Source organism: Chiloscyllium plagiosum, chromosome 7 (assembly GCF_004010195.1).
Source record: "Chiloscyllium plagiosum isolate BGI_BamShark_2017 chromosome 7, ASM401019v2, whole genome shotgun sequence".
Classification (NCBI taxonomy): Eukaryota; Metazoa; Chordata; class Chondrichthyes; order Orectolobiformes; family Hemiscylliidae; genus Chiloscyllium; species Chiloscyllium plagiosum.
The window spans coordinates 47,395,958-47,411,999 of record NC_057716.1 but is presented as its reverse complement, the minus strand read 5'-3'; the positions used below and the strand labels follow the sequence as shown (position 1 = coordinate 47,411,999).

Here is a 16,042-nt window from a genome sequence, read left to right as displayed (position 1 = left end):
TGCACACCTGTGCACTGAGAAAGAAAACCGGAGCACCCGGTGGAAACCCACACAGACATGGGGAGAACATGCAAACTCTACACAGACAGTCATTCAAGGCGGGAATTGAACCTGGACCCCTGGTGCTGGAATACTTGGAAGTGCAGGATAAAATAGGGCTAAGTCAGCATGGTTTCATAAAGGGGAGGGTACACCTGACAAATTTGTTAGAATTCTTTGAGGTGGTATGAGAATGTTAGACAAAGGAGAGCCAGATAACATGATTAATTTGGATTTTCAGAAGGCCTTTGACAAGGTGTCACACAGGGGATTACTAAATAAGAGCCCATTGTGTTACGGACAAGGTACTGGCATGCACAGAGAATTGGCTGAGGTATTGCCATGGATAGAGGATTAGCTGACAGATAGCAGGCAGAGTGTGGGGATAAAGGGACCTTTTTCAGGATGGCAGCCAGTGACTAGTGGAGTTCCACAGGGTCAGTGTTTGTATCACACCTATTCATATTATATATTAATGGAATTAGACAAAGGGCATTGTTGCTAAGTTTGCCAATGATTGAAAGATAAGTGGAGGGACAGGAAGTACTCAGGAAGCAGGGAGGCTTCATTAAGTACTTGGACAGACTTGGAGACTGGCCAAAGAAATGGCAGATGGAATACAATGTGTAGAAGTGGGAGGTTATGCATCTTGGTAGGAATCGAAACAGACTATTTTCTAACTTTGAAATCCTAGGGATTCTGTTAAGGTTAACATGCAGGTTTAGTTGGCAGTTAGGAATGCAAATACAATGTTAGCATTCATTTCAAGAGGGCTAGAATACAACAGCAGATATGTACTGCCAGGGCTGTATCAAATTGTGATCAGACTTCAGTTGGGATATTGTGAACAGCTTTGGGCCCCATGTCAAAAGAAGGATGTGATGCCCTTGAAGGAGGTCCAGAGGAGCTTTGGAATGCAGGGCTTGACATATGAGGAGTGGTTGAGGACTCAGTTTGTACTCAGTGGAGTTTAGAAGGATGAGGCGAGTATCTCATTGTAATTTACAGAACACTAAGAGGGCCTGGATCAAGTAAACATGCAGATGATGTTTCTACTAATAGAAGAGATTAGAACCTGAAGACATAGCTTCAGAGTGAAGAGATGACCCTTCAGAACTTTGATGAAGAGGAATTTCTTCAGCTAGAGGGTAGTTAATCTGTTGAACTCATTGCCACAGAAGGCTGTAGAAGCCAAGTCATTATTGAAGACAGAGATAGATGGGTTCTTAATTGGTAAGGGGATCAGGGGTTATGAGGAGAAGGCAGGAGAATGGGGATGATAAACATATCAGACATGATCGAATGGTGGAGCAGAGTCAATGGACCTAACAGGGAACCAGAACAAACAATATGTGTGGATTTCCAAAGGGCATTCTATAAGGTATCACACATGAGGATACTTAATGAGAACAATGGTGTTGGGAACAGCTTTGACAAAGGGTCAGTTAGACTCGAAACATCAGCTCTTTTCTCTCCTTACAGATGCTGCCAGACCTGCTGAAAGTTTCCAGCATTTTCTCTTTTGGTTTCAGATTCCAGCATCCGCAGTAATTTGCTTTTCTTTTAATAGAAGACACAGTTGAGTTAAAGTGGACATTTTCAGGATGACAACCTGTAACTAGTGGAATGCCAGAGGGATTCGGTGCTCTGGCTACAATTATTCATCATACTTTAATGACTTGGATGATGGAACTAAATTTACTATAGCTAAATTTGCAGATGATACAAAAATAGGTGAGAAGGCAGTAGTGAGAATGACACAAAGAGTTTACAGAGAGGTAGGTTACAGGTTATAGACTGGCAAATACTTGGTAGATGGAATATAATGTGGGAAAATATGAGATATTACACCTACAGGAAAAGTAGGAAAAATAAATATAATTTAAATGGGAAAAAACTGCAGCACAGAGGAGCTTAAAGGTCCTCGTGCACGAGTTCCAAAAACCTGGCATCCAAGTTCAGCAGGTAGTAGGAAATGTCGGCATTTATTTTGAAGGGAACAGTGCATAAAGGTAGGGAAGCCTCGTTAAAAAACACAAGGCACTAGTCAGACGACACCTGGAATACTGTGAACAGTTTTGGTCCCCCAGTCAAAGGAAAGATATACTGGCATTGACTGGAGGCAGTCCAGAGAAGTTATCTTGTTTCTTTCAAGTTCTGGAGCGATTTTCTTATGAGGAGATATTGAGCAGGTGAGGCTTACATTCTTTGGAATTTAGAAGAATGAGAGGATATGATACTGAAACATACAGACCTCTTAGGGAGTTTAACAAGGTAGATGTCGACAGATTGCTTCCTTGTGTGAGAATCTACAATCTAGGAGTGTCACCCATTAAAAACCAACCACCTGACAAAGAAGCAGCGCTTTGAAAGCTAATGCCTCCAAATGAACTTGTTGGACTATAACCTGGTGTAGTGTGATTTTTAAAATTATAAACAGAGATGATGAGGATTTTTTTTTCTCTTAGAAGGTACTGAATCTGTGGAATTGTTTACTGCAGAGATCTGTTGAGGCTGGTCCTTAATTATATTCAAGGCTGAGATAGATCCATAAGGGAATCAATGGCGATGGGCAAAAGACAGGAAAGTGAATTTGAGGATCATCAGATCAGCCATGATCTCACTGAATGGCAGATCAGAATTGATGGGCCAAATGGTCTCCTTCTGCTCCTACATCTTGTATTGTATGATACCTACACCCCAAACACTGCAGTAGTTCAAGGTGGCAGCTCACTATCACCTTCTCAAAGGCAATGAGAGATGATGATAAATGCCAGTGACATCTATATCCTGTGAATAAGTAAAACAAAAGCACCTTCATGGAAGAATAAAAACAATCCAGTCAAGCCCTGTCAAGAACACTCCAGAATCTTACATTTTTCAATTAGATCATCTTTTATTCTTCTAAACCCCAATGAACATAGGCCAAACCAGCCATACTATTCCTCATAGGGCAAATACTCATCCAAGGAATCATCCTAGTGAATATGCATTGAACTGCTTCCAATGCAAGTGTATCCCAATGCAGTCTCACCAATTTACTCTATACTCCTTTCAACAAAGGTTAACATTCAATTTATTAATTATTTGCTGCTCCTGCATGCTAACCTTGTGTGTTTTTTATAATTCATTCATAAGATATGAACATTGTTGGACAGGCCAGCATTTATTGCCCATTCCTAATAGAAAATAGAATACAGCGCAGAACAGGCCCTTCGGCCCTCGATGTTGCACCGACCTGTGAACTATTCTTAGCTCGCCCCCCTACTCTATTCCAAAATCATCCATGTGCTTATCTAAGGATTGTTTTAATCTCCCTAATGTGGCTGAGTTGACTACCTTAGCAGGTAGGGCATTCCACGCCCTTACCACTCTCTGCGTAAAGAAAATAGCCCGGTAGTTAAGAGAAAATGGGATGGTTAAGGTTCAACCACATTGCCGTCATTCTGGAGTTGCATGTAAGGATAGCAGCTTCCTGACATTAGTGAAGCAGATAGATTTTTCCGACAATCATGGTCATCATTAGACTAAATTCCAGACTTTTATTCGATTCAAATTCCACTATCTACAGACTAAATTCCACTGTTGGATTTAAACCCAAATCCCCAAAACATTACCTCATCTCTGGATCAATAGTCTAGTGTTAATATGACTCCATTACTTCCCCTTCAATTGTATTCATGGACACAGACACCCAAAGCTCTTTGTATTGCAGCATTCTGTGGTGTCTCTCAATTTAAACAATATTACTTTTGTATTGTTACTGCCAAAGTGGACAAAGTCACTTTTTTGTGCATTTTTGTGCATTCACTGAACCAATCGATGTTTATTCACAGGTTCTCTGTCCTCACAACTTGCTGACAATATAAATAGGTAGGAAAGCAATTTTGACTACATTACATTCAGTTCCTTCATATAAATCATTAATATAGATCATGAACAGTCGAAGCTCTACCACTGCTCACTGCAGCACACCAGTGAATGTCTGCCACCTTGATGAATGGTCTAGTTATCTTGAATCTCATTCTTCTGTGCTAGTTAATCATCAATTCATGTTAATGTATTATTTCTAACATTGAGCTTGTAACTTGTCTAGTAACTTTTATGGGAGAAAGTGAGGACTGCAGATGCTGGAGATCAGAGCTGAAAATGTGTTGCTGGAAAAGCGCAGCAGGTCAGGCCCGAAGAAGGGCTTATGCCCGAAACGTCGATTCTCCTGTTCCTTGGATGCTGCCTGACCTGCTGCGCTTTTCCAGCAACACATTTTCAGCTAGTAACTTTTATGTACCATCTTATCGAATGCCATTTCGGAATACAAATGCGTACTGGTTTAGTTTTATCACTCTGCTTATTAAGTCCATAAAGAATTCTCAGAAATTATAAACAATTACAAAACCATGTTGACTCAGCCTGACTGTATTATGGAATTGCATATTCCACCTCTCAGTCAGTGGCTTTGTCCTGCCAAAGCATGGGGAGGCAAAAGGGGACACTGCTTAGCCTTTACTCCTGCCTAGGCTTGATTTGATTTATTATTGTCACATGTACTGAGATATAATGAAAAATACTGTGTTGTGTGCTAACCAGACAAATCATACCTTAGGTTGTCCAGGGTTCATTACTGAAGTGGTATGCAATAAAGAAACAGATTTGACAGATGCATAACTTGGTGTTGTCAGTCAGGTTGCTTCTGTTCCACCCTCTCTTTCTAAGTTTGGCCATGCCAGCTGCATATTTTGCAACATCAGTATTGACTTCGGGACACAAAGTTAAAAATCACACAAATTGCTCAAAAACTTAATGAATGCATGTAAGATTCTGTAAATCCCCTTTTTAAAAATAGAATCAGTCTGAGCATTGGGGCAGACAGCCTCACACAGGGCACCTCACACCTTCAATACATTATCTGTGCCGACATGGCACCTATTTGTTAAAGTTCACTTGAGAATGTAACTTTAAAACAAAGTTCTTGGGTTTACATATGAAAGAACCAAAACCAACATGGTCATTCTAAAAGATGAGACACTTAACAAAGAATCCAGGGCTTTTTCAATTTATAATTTCAGTTACATCACACTGTAAACTTTTGCTATAAATATTGTGTCTTACGATCTTATACTCCACAATCCCTGAAGAAGGAGCAGCATTCCATAAGCTAGCGCTTCCAAATAAACCTGTTGGACTATGACCTGGTATTGTGTGATTTTTAACTTTGTACACCCCAGTCCAACACCAGCACCTCCACGTCATGGTTTCAGGTTAAACCCAGAAGGGAAAAGAAAAAAACAGTTGGCTCCAGAAACAATATCTACCTGCATTTACTGGTCTTTACCAGTAGCTACTGGAGGAGCAGGAGTTCATAAATGATACTTCAGGCCTGAAATTCTAAGCAAACCCACTGACTGTCATCAGTTCTGATGTACTGATAATCTTGACCAAAGGGTTACCAGCTTGTCCCCACTCAATTACTGCATTCATTCCCTTACCGTCCATTAGCAGACTGAAGCAGGTGACTGACCTGGCAGTAGCAATGCTGCTGGAATCAGAGCACTGAGCACCAACCAACAGCTGTAGTGAATCCTGTCATTCCCTCTGCCCATCTCCTCACATCCCACTCCTGACTCTTTCATGGGCTGTCTACTCTCCGCCCTCCACTCAGCACCTTCTGTTTCCACTCCTCCCCTTTCCTCACCAGTGTCCAACCCTGCCCACCCAATAAATCTAATTTTCTTTCACCCACCCCCTCTGTCATTATATCTCCTTGCCCCACCTCTAAGTCATGCTCTACCTTTCCTCCCCACTCACATGTTCCCTCTCCTTTCCAGTTGCAACTCTCTCATTCATTCTCTTTCTCCAACCCCAGTCTGCTTTCACTCTTGCTACACCCATTCAACCCAACGTTATGTGCACTCTCTCTTTATCTCTTATTCCCCATACCCACTCACTCTCCCTGTTTGTCCCCCAACCCGCAGTTACTCCCTATCTTATTCCTCACCCCCAGTCATTATCCCTCTATTCTCCCCCTCCACCTCAAGTCATATATATGTGCTTGCTCTCTTCCTATACCCCTTCCCTGTTATATGCTTCCTCTCTTCACACCCAACTCCATTCTTTCTCTCCCTCTTTCCCCTAACCCAGCCTCAGTCCCTCTCTCTTACTCTGCCGAACCCAGTCTCCCTCTCTCTTATCACCCCCTAGTCCCCAACATCATCATCCCTAGGCTTTCTCCATCTCTTCCCCCCACTACCCCTCCTCCTTCCCCCCCTCCAGTCTTTCTGTGCCTCATCACCCAAAAGTTCTTCTGTTTCAGACAGTCCCTCTGCCAGGAAGGATAGAGCAGAAGTCTATCCCCATCTGGATCCAATCCAGGATATCAATGATCAGTGATTGGAATTTGTCCTGGAATGGTGCTCAAGCCAAAGGTCCAGCACTGGTTAGTCAGTACTCAGTGAAGCTGAGAGCTGACTGCACCATGTGAATATTGTTCAACTGTATCTGTTTGAGTTGCCTATTGGAAAGAAGCTACTCAAATGTTATGAAGACAAATAAATGAGCTGTAAGACATTTGCACATTGTTTGAGTCTGCTAAGAAACCTTTTTACTTTCTTTGCAGAACCCACCTAGTTCACTGGTTCCTGTGGGAAAGGAAATCTGCCATTCTTACCTGGTCTGGCTTATACATATCTCCAGACCAACTGCAAGGTTTTTTGACTCTGGGCAAATAGGGTTGGCAATAAATCTGACCTAGCCAGTGATGTCCACATCCCATAGACAAATAAAAAACAAAATCTGCATCTCTTGTGCATATCTCTCATCATCTAACTGTCCTAAGCTAACAGCTCATGACATAGGAGGTTACATATTAGCATGAATAAAGAAATGGTTAGCTAATAGAAAGCGGAGGGTAAACATAAACAGATCCAGACTTCTGCCAGCTGAAGTCAAACACTGTAAGCGGCATCTTTGTTGTCCAATGCTGACTTCATTTCTCTCAATGTTATGTCCAATTTGCACTGTGACTGTAGGCTTATTGCATTTGTGATTAATTCTTTGTTTTACATCCAAAACATTACTTCACATACTAGCTCAACATCCTGGGACTATTTGGGGAGGTTGGCACAAAATATATCCAAAAAAATGACAGCTTCATATTCAATAAAATCTAAAACATTAACACGAAGTCATGTATGCAGACCCAATGCAATTGAACTTATAAATTAAAATTGCATAATTTGTGACTTCAATAAATATTACTATTCATTAATGAAATTTCACAGTTTCATTGTTCATTTTTGTGTTTCTGCACAATAAAATTTGAAAATCAATAGATACTTGAAGCCAGCAGAACAGGTAGGTAAGGTTGTTAAAAAGGAATATTGGGTGCTTCTGTTCACTTCTGATAAAAGTTAGTTCTGAAGATGATTCATACCAGGTTCGAAACACTAACTCTATTTCTCTCTCCACAGACATTGTCAGACCTGAGTTTCTCCAGCGTCCTCTGTGTTTGTTTCAGATTTACAATATCCACAGTATTTTGCTTTATGGGATACTTGCCTTTATTAGTCAAAGCATTAAATACAAAAGCAAGCAGGTTATGATGAAGCTGTATATTATGTTAGTTAGATCGCAGCTTGAGTATTGTGCACATTCTGGTCACCACACTATATGAAAGATGTAACTTCACTAAAGAATGTGCAGAAGAAATTCACCAGAATGTTGCCTAAGCTGGAGTAATCAGCTATGAAGAGAGACTAGACAGGCTAGGTTTATTTTCCTTAGTACAGAGAAGGATAAAGGGGGATCTGACCGAGGTGCTCAAAGTTCTGAGGGCATAGAGGAGACAGACAGTGAGAAACCTTTTTCCTTAGCAAATTGCTCAATAATCGACAGATGCAGTTTTGAGGTAAGGAGCAGGTGGTTTAGAGGAGATTTGAGGAAAACATTTTTCACCCAGAGAATTGCATCTGGAACTCAATATACAAAAGGAGGTAGAAGTGGGAACCCTCAAGACAATTAAGAATTATTTAGATGAGCACTTAAAATGCCATGACACATAAGGCTATGGGTAAGTGCTGGAAAATGGGATTGGAATAAGTGGATATTTGATGAATAGTACAAGTACAATAGGCCAAATGGCCTTCTTCCATGCTATAAAAACTCTATGACTCTAAGTGAGCTTTAAGTGTCTTTGCTTCACATATGTCACTTGAAGACTGCTTCCTCACAACTTAAATTCCATTGTTGAAAAAAATACAGCCAACAAAAGTGTAACTATACCGAGCTACAGTTGCTTGAGATTAAATGTGTGCAACTAGCAACTCTCTAACATAAGGGGTGACAAATGGTTGAAAATTTATGCGGACAGCACAACCAATAATTGTTAAGTGTAAATGTTTGTTTCGCCCTCAATCAAATAGTGAAAGGAGTTAAACCAGGAGTTAAAGACAAGAAGCAACAGGTCCATGAGCAGCCAATCATAGACAAACAGCCATAGGCAATAGGAACGAATTCCATGGACTCCAAGCAGAACCTAAACAGAACTCAGAATCCACTGAAATTGAATATGTTTCTGTAAAAAAGGTTTTATACTATGAGCACGATGGAAGCCTGCAACTATATTAGATTGCTAGAAACATTTTCCATTGCTACCAATATTGAAGAAAGCTCAGATTATAAAGAGCAATAGACTTTGTTTATTTGGATTTTAGCAATGTTCCGCATGGCAGACTAATTAGTAAAGTTAGGTCACATGGGATTCAGGGTGAACTTGCCAATTGGATACATAATTGGCGTAACAGCAGGAGACAGAGTGTGATTGTGGAGGGTTGCTTTCTGGATTGGAGGCCTGTCACCAGCAGTGTTCCGCACAGATCTGTTCTGGGTCATCGTTTATTTGTCATTTATGTAAATGATGTAAATGATTTGGATAAGAATATAGAAGGCATGGTTACTAAGTTTGTGGATGACACCAAAATTAGTGGCATAGCAAACAGTGAGGGCTAAGAGTACAACGCAACCTTGATCAATTGGGCCAGTGGGCCAAAGAATGGCTGATGGAATTTGATTTAAATAAATGCAAGGTACTGCATTTTGTAAGTCAAACCAGGGCAGGATGTACAAACTTAATGGTTAGGGCCCTGAGGAGAGTTGTTGAACAGAGACACCTAGGGGTGCAGGTATATAGTTCCTTGAAATAGGAATCACAGGTAGATAGGGTGGTGAAGGCGGCATTTGGCATGCTTACCTTCACTAGTCAGAGTACTGAGTACAGGAATTGGGACATCATGTTACAGCTGTACAAGACATTGGTAAGGCCATATTTGGAGTACCGCATACAATTCTGGTCGCCCTGCATGAGAAAGATGTTATTAAACTACAAAGGGCACAAAAAAAGATTGAAAAGGATGTTATTGAAACTGGAGGATTTGAGTTATAAGGAGAGGCTAAATAGGCTGGGATTTTCGCCCTTGGAAGAGTAGGTGGCTGAGGAGTGACCTTTCAGAGGTTTATCAAATGATGAAGGATATAGGTAAGATGAATAGCCAACGTCTTTTCCCCAGAGTAGGGGAGTTCAAAACCAGAGGGGCAACATTTTCATACAGAAGGTGGTGTGTATAGAATGAGCTGACAGAGAAAGTGTTCGAGGCAAGTACAATTACAACATTCAAAAGATAGTTGTTAAGGTACACAGAGGAAAGGTTTAGAGGGACTAGTTCAGTTTAGATAACCTGGTCAGCATGGACTAGTCGGGCTGAAGGGTCTGTTTCCATGCTGTATGTCTCCATGTCCAATTTTATGAACTACTTTGCCCAAACCAAAGTAAATCTTCCTTGCAATAATATTTTGATACCATGTCTTCTGAGTGTATTTTCCAACTTTAAAGGTTTTTATCTTGTAGTATTAGCAGCACTGCTGCTCTGTAATGCTGTACTGGAGGGTTTTCTTGCATTTGTAACTAAAATGGAGGATTCCCACAATTTTGTGGCTATAATGAAGAATTCCTGTCATTTGCATGCTCATTTGATTCCGAATGAACCAGCTGATGAAGGAGTAGCACTCCAAAATCTAGTGCTTCCAAATAAACCTGTTGGACTATAACCTGGTGATGTGTGATTTTTAACATTTGATTCCTGTTTCCTTAACAGCTTTACTAAGTGAATTCCATTGCCTGTAGCATTAACAAACAATGTCTGCTTTAATTTCACTTTTACAAAATGGCTGTCACTATTCATGACTTTTAGAGATGAATCCTGCTGTGTATTGTCCCAATAGTGATGATCTATTTCTTTTTGCAGTTTTTTCCTTGGATTATTCCTGCTCCTCAAAGTTTAAGTTAATTCTTCCTGCTTTTATCACAGCTTTATTGAAAACTTCTTGCTTTCCTCTGGCTGGCTGTTAACTTTCATCTTCTGTTTGTCCGGGACTGGTTAGGCTTCACGTCAACCCCTTGATTTCTTCAATTCTGGTTTTGCGATGTGCTTCGTTCAATGACCTCCATTTAGATTGGTTTCTTGGGCCTTCAACCTCACTTGCTGTAGCAATTCCTTGTGGTGCCTGCCCACTGTGGCAGCAACACATGATCTGAGGCGATCATTTCCCCTTTTGAATAATTAGGTAGCAATTTGGGAGAACAAAATCACCATTATTTATGATAACCAGGGCCCTAACCATTAACTTTGTACAGCCTGCCCTGGTTTGTCTTACAAAATGCAATATCTTGCATTTATTTCAATCAAATTTATTATAACTTTACAACTTCATTTTTCTTACCATCTTTCCATTCACGTGTAGCAGGATGTAAAAATCCAAATAATTCATCTGTGGTCACTGCCTTGGGATTTATGTCACACCACATTGGCTTTAACTTCATGTTGGCATAAGTCCTGTGAAGAGTTCTTAATATCTGTAGGCATTGAAAAGCTTATATCATACTGTTTATATGCATGTCTTCACAGAAAATACTCTTATAAATACTTAGCTGCTGATTTATACCTTTCATTGATTCTTTACAACTTTGGGAAAGTGCATTGGCTTTGTTTCTTTATTTGATTTCAAATCGAGCTGAGACAGATTGTTCCTTTTTACTTATTGTCTTTAAGCATTCCTTGCACATAGGCAATTTTATTTAACCTCCTTGGGGACAAAGGGTCCCAAGTTTTACCAAGCTTCAGACTGCACAAACATTGGTCTTCCAAGATTCCACAGAGGTAGACGCCAGCATCAACCTATTCCATAAGCTGACATGAATCTCTGCCACTGCCTGTTTGGGTAGGAAATCATCAGTGGGATTTAAGAGAATCAAATTGTTCAATGCAAACAATACTCATTCATCGGTGGAAACTAACATGACAGCATAGTTTTCCCATCAGAAACTTGTTGAAATTTATCAGTAAACTATCGGGAAAAATAAATAAATTGTTGATAAAGCATAATTATTCACCAATCTTGAGAAAAACACTTAAATTTAGGCAGAATAGAACTGAAGATACTTAAGGAATGCAATTCCACACATTGTAATGGCTGTTCTAACCCTCATTCTATCCTGACTCTATATAAAATTTGATGTGGAGCTGCCGTGACCTTGGGTTCATGTTGCGCTACATGCAACCCCATCATTCTGTTCTGTATTTGTAAAATCTTCCTTACTATCCTGTTTTACCACCATCACATTGATACCTTGTTATGATCTCTCTACCTTAATTGGTTTGTGCAATTTGGATTACTTGTTACTTTGGTTAGACCCTCAGCATGTGACTCGTATCCATCATGTTATTCCAGCCATTTGATTTATTTCCAGTACCACCTTATTTTTACTTTTTTGTAATTTATTTCTCTGCCACAATTAATTGGGTTATAGATCATCTCCTTCACTTACTATTCAGCTGTTGACACTTTACTCATATCGCATGACATTTTTGAACACATGCAGAGACTTATTATTTGGCATTCCACTCACACTATTTATATGATATTTTGATCTCTGTTCACTGATCCCTCTATCTATAAATTCTGTGCCTGTATGCTTTTCTTCACTTGACAAAGGGGCAGCGCTCTGAAATCTAACCTTGTGTTGTTTGACTTCTGACCTCTATACAGAACTAAATAAGGCAAAGAAACAATGCAATCAGAACAGTGAAATGCACAAGACCCAAGGCTGTTAATTGTAAGAGATTGTTTCTTAAAGTAATAGATTTAAGAAATAAAATGAGAGCAAGTAATACTTATTTACGATTGATCAAGCAGATAGTGGTTGATGTAAAGCCAATGAAATATATGTGTTTTGTCCATTTTCTTAGTATTATTAATAATATTGAGTTATTATAATTATAACTTATAGTAACTGAATTACTAAAAGAAATATGTTAAATGAGTTCATTGAGTTAAACAGTTATGAGTTTTTGTATAATTATGAATGGACTCACTGATATTGATTATAATTCCATTCAAGGATCAAAAGACTGTTAAAAAAAACCTTGCCTGGATCTTCCCTATTAGTCCAATCAATGTGAGCTACATTTACTTGTCCATCAATTTTCCTGTGGGAACCGTTTGCTATCAGATTGGCATCTCTTCTTTCAATGAAGAGTTCACTGTTGGCACATCGAGTATGAACATCTGCTCTAAATTCCACAGTAGGGGGTGATTATGACAGCTTATCATTGAAGCATGTGTTTTTCGTTTGTCATTTAAAAATCATCATGCAAAAGGGAGATTAATACAATATAGATCACAGCTCGATTTGGTTTAGGTTCCCCTAGGTTTAGTCCATGATGTAACTGGAGTGTCTTTACTTACTTGGCTCTTGCCTGTTCCAGCACCACCCACAACAAAAACTGAATGTCGCACTGTCAACAGCTCCTCAAGTTGTGTAACCTGACAAAAATATAAACAGCAATTATGAAAGGTTGGCAACTAAGCTACTATTGCAGCACACAACTTCACTTATCAAAGCAAACCTATTAACTGGAGCATGAGGAGACATCTGATCACAAGTGTGGGCTATGGCAAGCAGTTGAATTTCGCCAGGCATTTTCCCACTTCATTGCTGTAACTTTGACAGAAACTTGACATTGATGTGCAAATAATTCCAGATATATGCAATCTTTGAAAATGTTTGAAAAACACATTTGTAGTCGCTGACTATAACAGGAGTTAAACAGCTGTTATTAAATTTTTCAAGTCGAATAGCACAAACTGGCTTCTCAAACAAAGATTTCAACAGTTAGCATGCTCTACTTAAAAGAAATTTTATGCACTCAATTTGCCTACTTTCTGTAGGACAAAAACAAATTTCAATAAACAGATAACCAGCAGAATGAAAAATAATATTTCAGAGTTGGTCTATTAGTTCCCACTTCACGTGCATATAAACAAAAGTAGCAAAGAATTCAAGAGCAACAGTGGAAAAAAAAGCTAATAGCTGATTTTGAAAGACAGTGGTAAAAGTTTGCTGCTTATGCATGAACCAACCCTCTGTTATAACACATTAAATAAACAAGAAATTGAGGACAGATGAGCATAAAAGTAGAAAATACCAGATAGAAATCCTCAACTACATGTGTAATCTATGTTAGTATACCAACGAACTAGTAAACGTTAAGAAACAATCTTGAACATAGTTTCACGCCAGAAACTCAAGTGGTCAAGAATAGAATTACAGCTAAACTTGGAGAACTACTGGAATCTTTTACTTACAGATACTCATTACAAATACACAAACCCAAATTGAGTAAAGATGCAGTCTATCCCTATTTCTAGGAACATATAATCGCAGGTTCATAAGCTCTACCTGGGTATAATTCAATATAGTTCATATAAAATAAAGTGATACACTTACCATAAAAAATTATAAGTCCAATGAAAGTTACAAAACAAAATAAACAAATGCCTCCACTTTCTATATGAAATGTAACATTTCAACAAGCTTCTCACCTAGGCCCTTATAAATGTATTTGTGCTTGTATTTCCTTTTGCAACACAATCTGATAGCTGGTCATTTGCATCTACCTATTTCATTTAAGATTTTTGTCCAAGGGAGTGAAGCTAAATTTGCAGCTCACATCAAGTTATGAAGAAGGCATTATGAAGTTGCAGACAGATGTTGAGGGAGTGAGCAAAAATGGCATGCACTGCACACTGCGTGAAAATGTGAAGAATAAAAAAGCAGAGAATTCCTTAAACAGTGAACAACTTTGGAATTCTAGGGTGCAAAGAGAATTAGGTGTCACAGTGCATGAGTCACTAATTAAATGCAGGCACAACAAAATCAAAAAGGTTAATGGAATACTATCCTTTATTATGACAAGAATTTAGAATAGAAGAAAAATAGTATGCTTCAGTTATACTGGTCTTGGTGTGACCAAATCTCAAATTAATATGTGCAGTTCTGGTTTCCTTATATAAAGGTGAAATGCATTGACTTGACCTACCTTTGGGAAATAGGGGAGGACGGTGACGGAGGTAACAGTGGGGGAGCACTATGGAATCAGTGACTATAATTCTCTGAATTTTAAAATAGTTATGGAGATGGGCAAAACTGACATAGTTTCAAGTTCTAAACTGGGGCAAGGTGAATTTTGATGGAATTAGATAGGAGCTTACAGGGATCTGTTTGCAGACAAAAGAACTTCTGACAAGTGGGAGGCCTTTAAAAGTGAGATAGCTATATATGGGTGAAGGGCAGGAATAGGGAATCCGGGATAACGAGAGATATTAAGGTTTTGGCCAGAAAAAAGGAGGCATGGTTCAGGTGCAGCAGCCAGGATCAGGGGAATCCCTGGAAGTATACAGGGAATATAGGAGTTTACTGAAGTAGGAAATCAGGTGGGCAAAAAGGGGGCACAACATAGCCTTGACTGAGAAGATTAGGGTGAATTAAAGAGGTACTTTAAGTATATTAAAGGAAAAAGAATAACTGGAGACAGAATAGGACCTTTTTAGGACCAAAATGGACACGTTTGTGTAGGACCGTAGGAGATGGGCAAGGCTCTCATTGAATATTTCTACTCTGTATTTACTATGGAGAAAGACATTAAGACGTGGGAACTTGGGGAAGTTAGTGGCGATATCTTGGGGACAGAACATATCACAGTAGAAGAGGCATTAGTTATAGGATCCATCTACCAGGCCCGCTGTCAAGCAAAGGCCGCCAGCATTCTCAAAAATCCATCCCACCCTGGCAATGTTTTACTACAACCTCTATCGGGGACAGGGTACAGAAGCCTGAACACATGCACCAGCCACTTTCATATCAGTTTCTACCCAACTGTTGTTAGAATAGTGAATGGACTCACAAACTCTTAACATTCGGCTGTAGCTGTGTTTTTGTTTTTGCCACTGTTTACCTATTATTTACTTATCTATGCTACTCAACTATGTGACCTGCCTTTATTGCTCACAAGACAAAGCTTTTCACTGTGCTTCGGTACACGTGACAATAAATTCAATTCAATTCAATCGTTGTATTAGAATGTATGAAAGTTCATAAAGCTCCAGGTCCTGACCAGATATATCCAAGAACACTGCAAGAGGCTAGAGAAGAAATTGCACAGACACTGGCTGATATTTTTGTACTATCGTTAGCCAAAGATGGGGTTTCCTTCCACAATCCAAAAACTATGCGGGTTAGGTGAATTAGCCATGCTAAATTGCTCAAAGTTTGGGAGAAGATTTGTAGCTCGGATGCTCGTTGTTGTGGTTCTGTTCGCCGAGCTGGGAATTTGTGTTGCAGACGTTTCGTCCCCTGTCTAGGTGACATCCTCAGTGCTTGGGAGCCTCCTGTGAAGCGCTTCTGTGATGTTTCCTCCGGCATTTATAGTGATTTGTATCTGCCGCTTCCGGTTGTCAGTTCCAGCTGTCCGCTGTAGTGGCCGGTATATTGGGTCCATGTCGATGTGCTTGTTGATTGAGCATGAGCAAAACTAATACCAATGTAGTGTACAAAATCCCATGCAAGGACTGCACAAAACACTACATAGGACAAACAGGAAGACAGCTAACAATC

The 16,042-nt window shown here is 39.6% G+C and overlaps 1 protein-coding gene across 6 annotated transcripts in view; it reads right to left on the bottom strand.

The window, feature by feature from the left end:
• Positions 1–16,042, bottom strand: part of dnah9l (dynein, axonemal, heavy polypeptide 9 like) — a 427,363-nt gene that overhangs the window by 233,858 nt on the left and 177,463 nt on the right. For all 6 annotated transcript variants that reach the window (XR_006312134.1, XM_043693606.1, XM_043693607.1 and 3 more), the window contains exons 40-41: positions 12,835–12,912; positions 10,810–10,942 (exon numbers count right to left, since the gene is read on the bottom strand). Coding sequence is in view for 5 of the 6 variants with exons in the window: in XM_043693606.1 (XP_043549541.1) it covers positions 10,810–10,942; positions 12,835–12,912 (211 nt within the window). In the remaining variant the exon portion in view is untranslated. The remainder of the gene's footprint in view (positions 1–10,809; positions 10,943–12,834; positions 12,913–16,042) is intronic.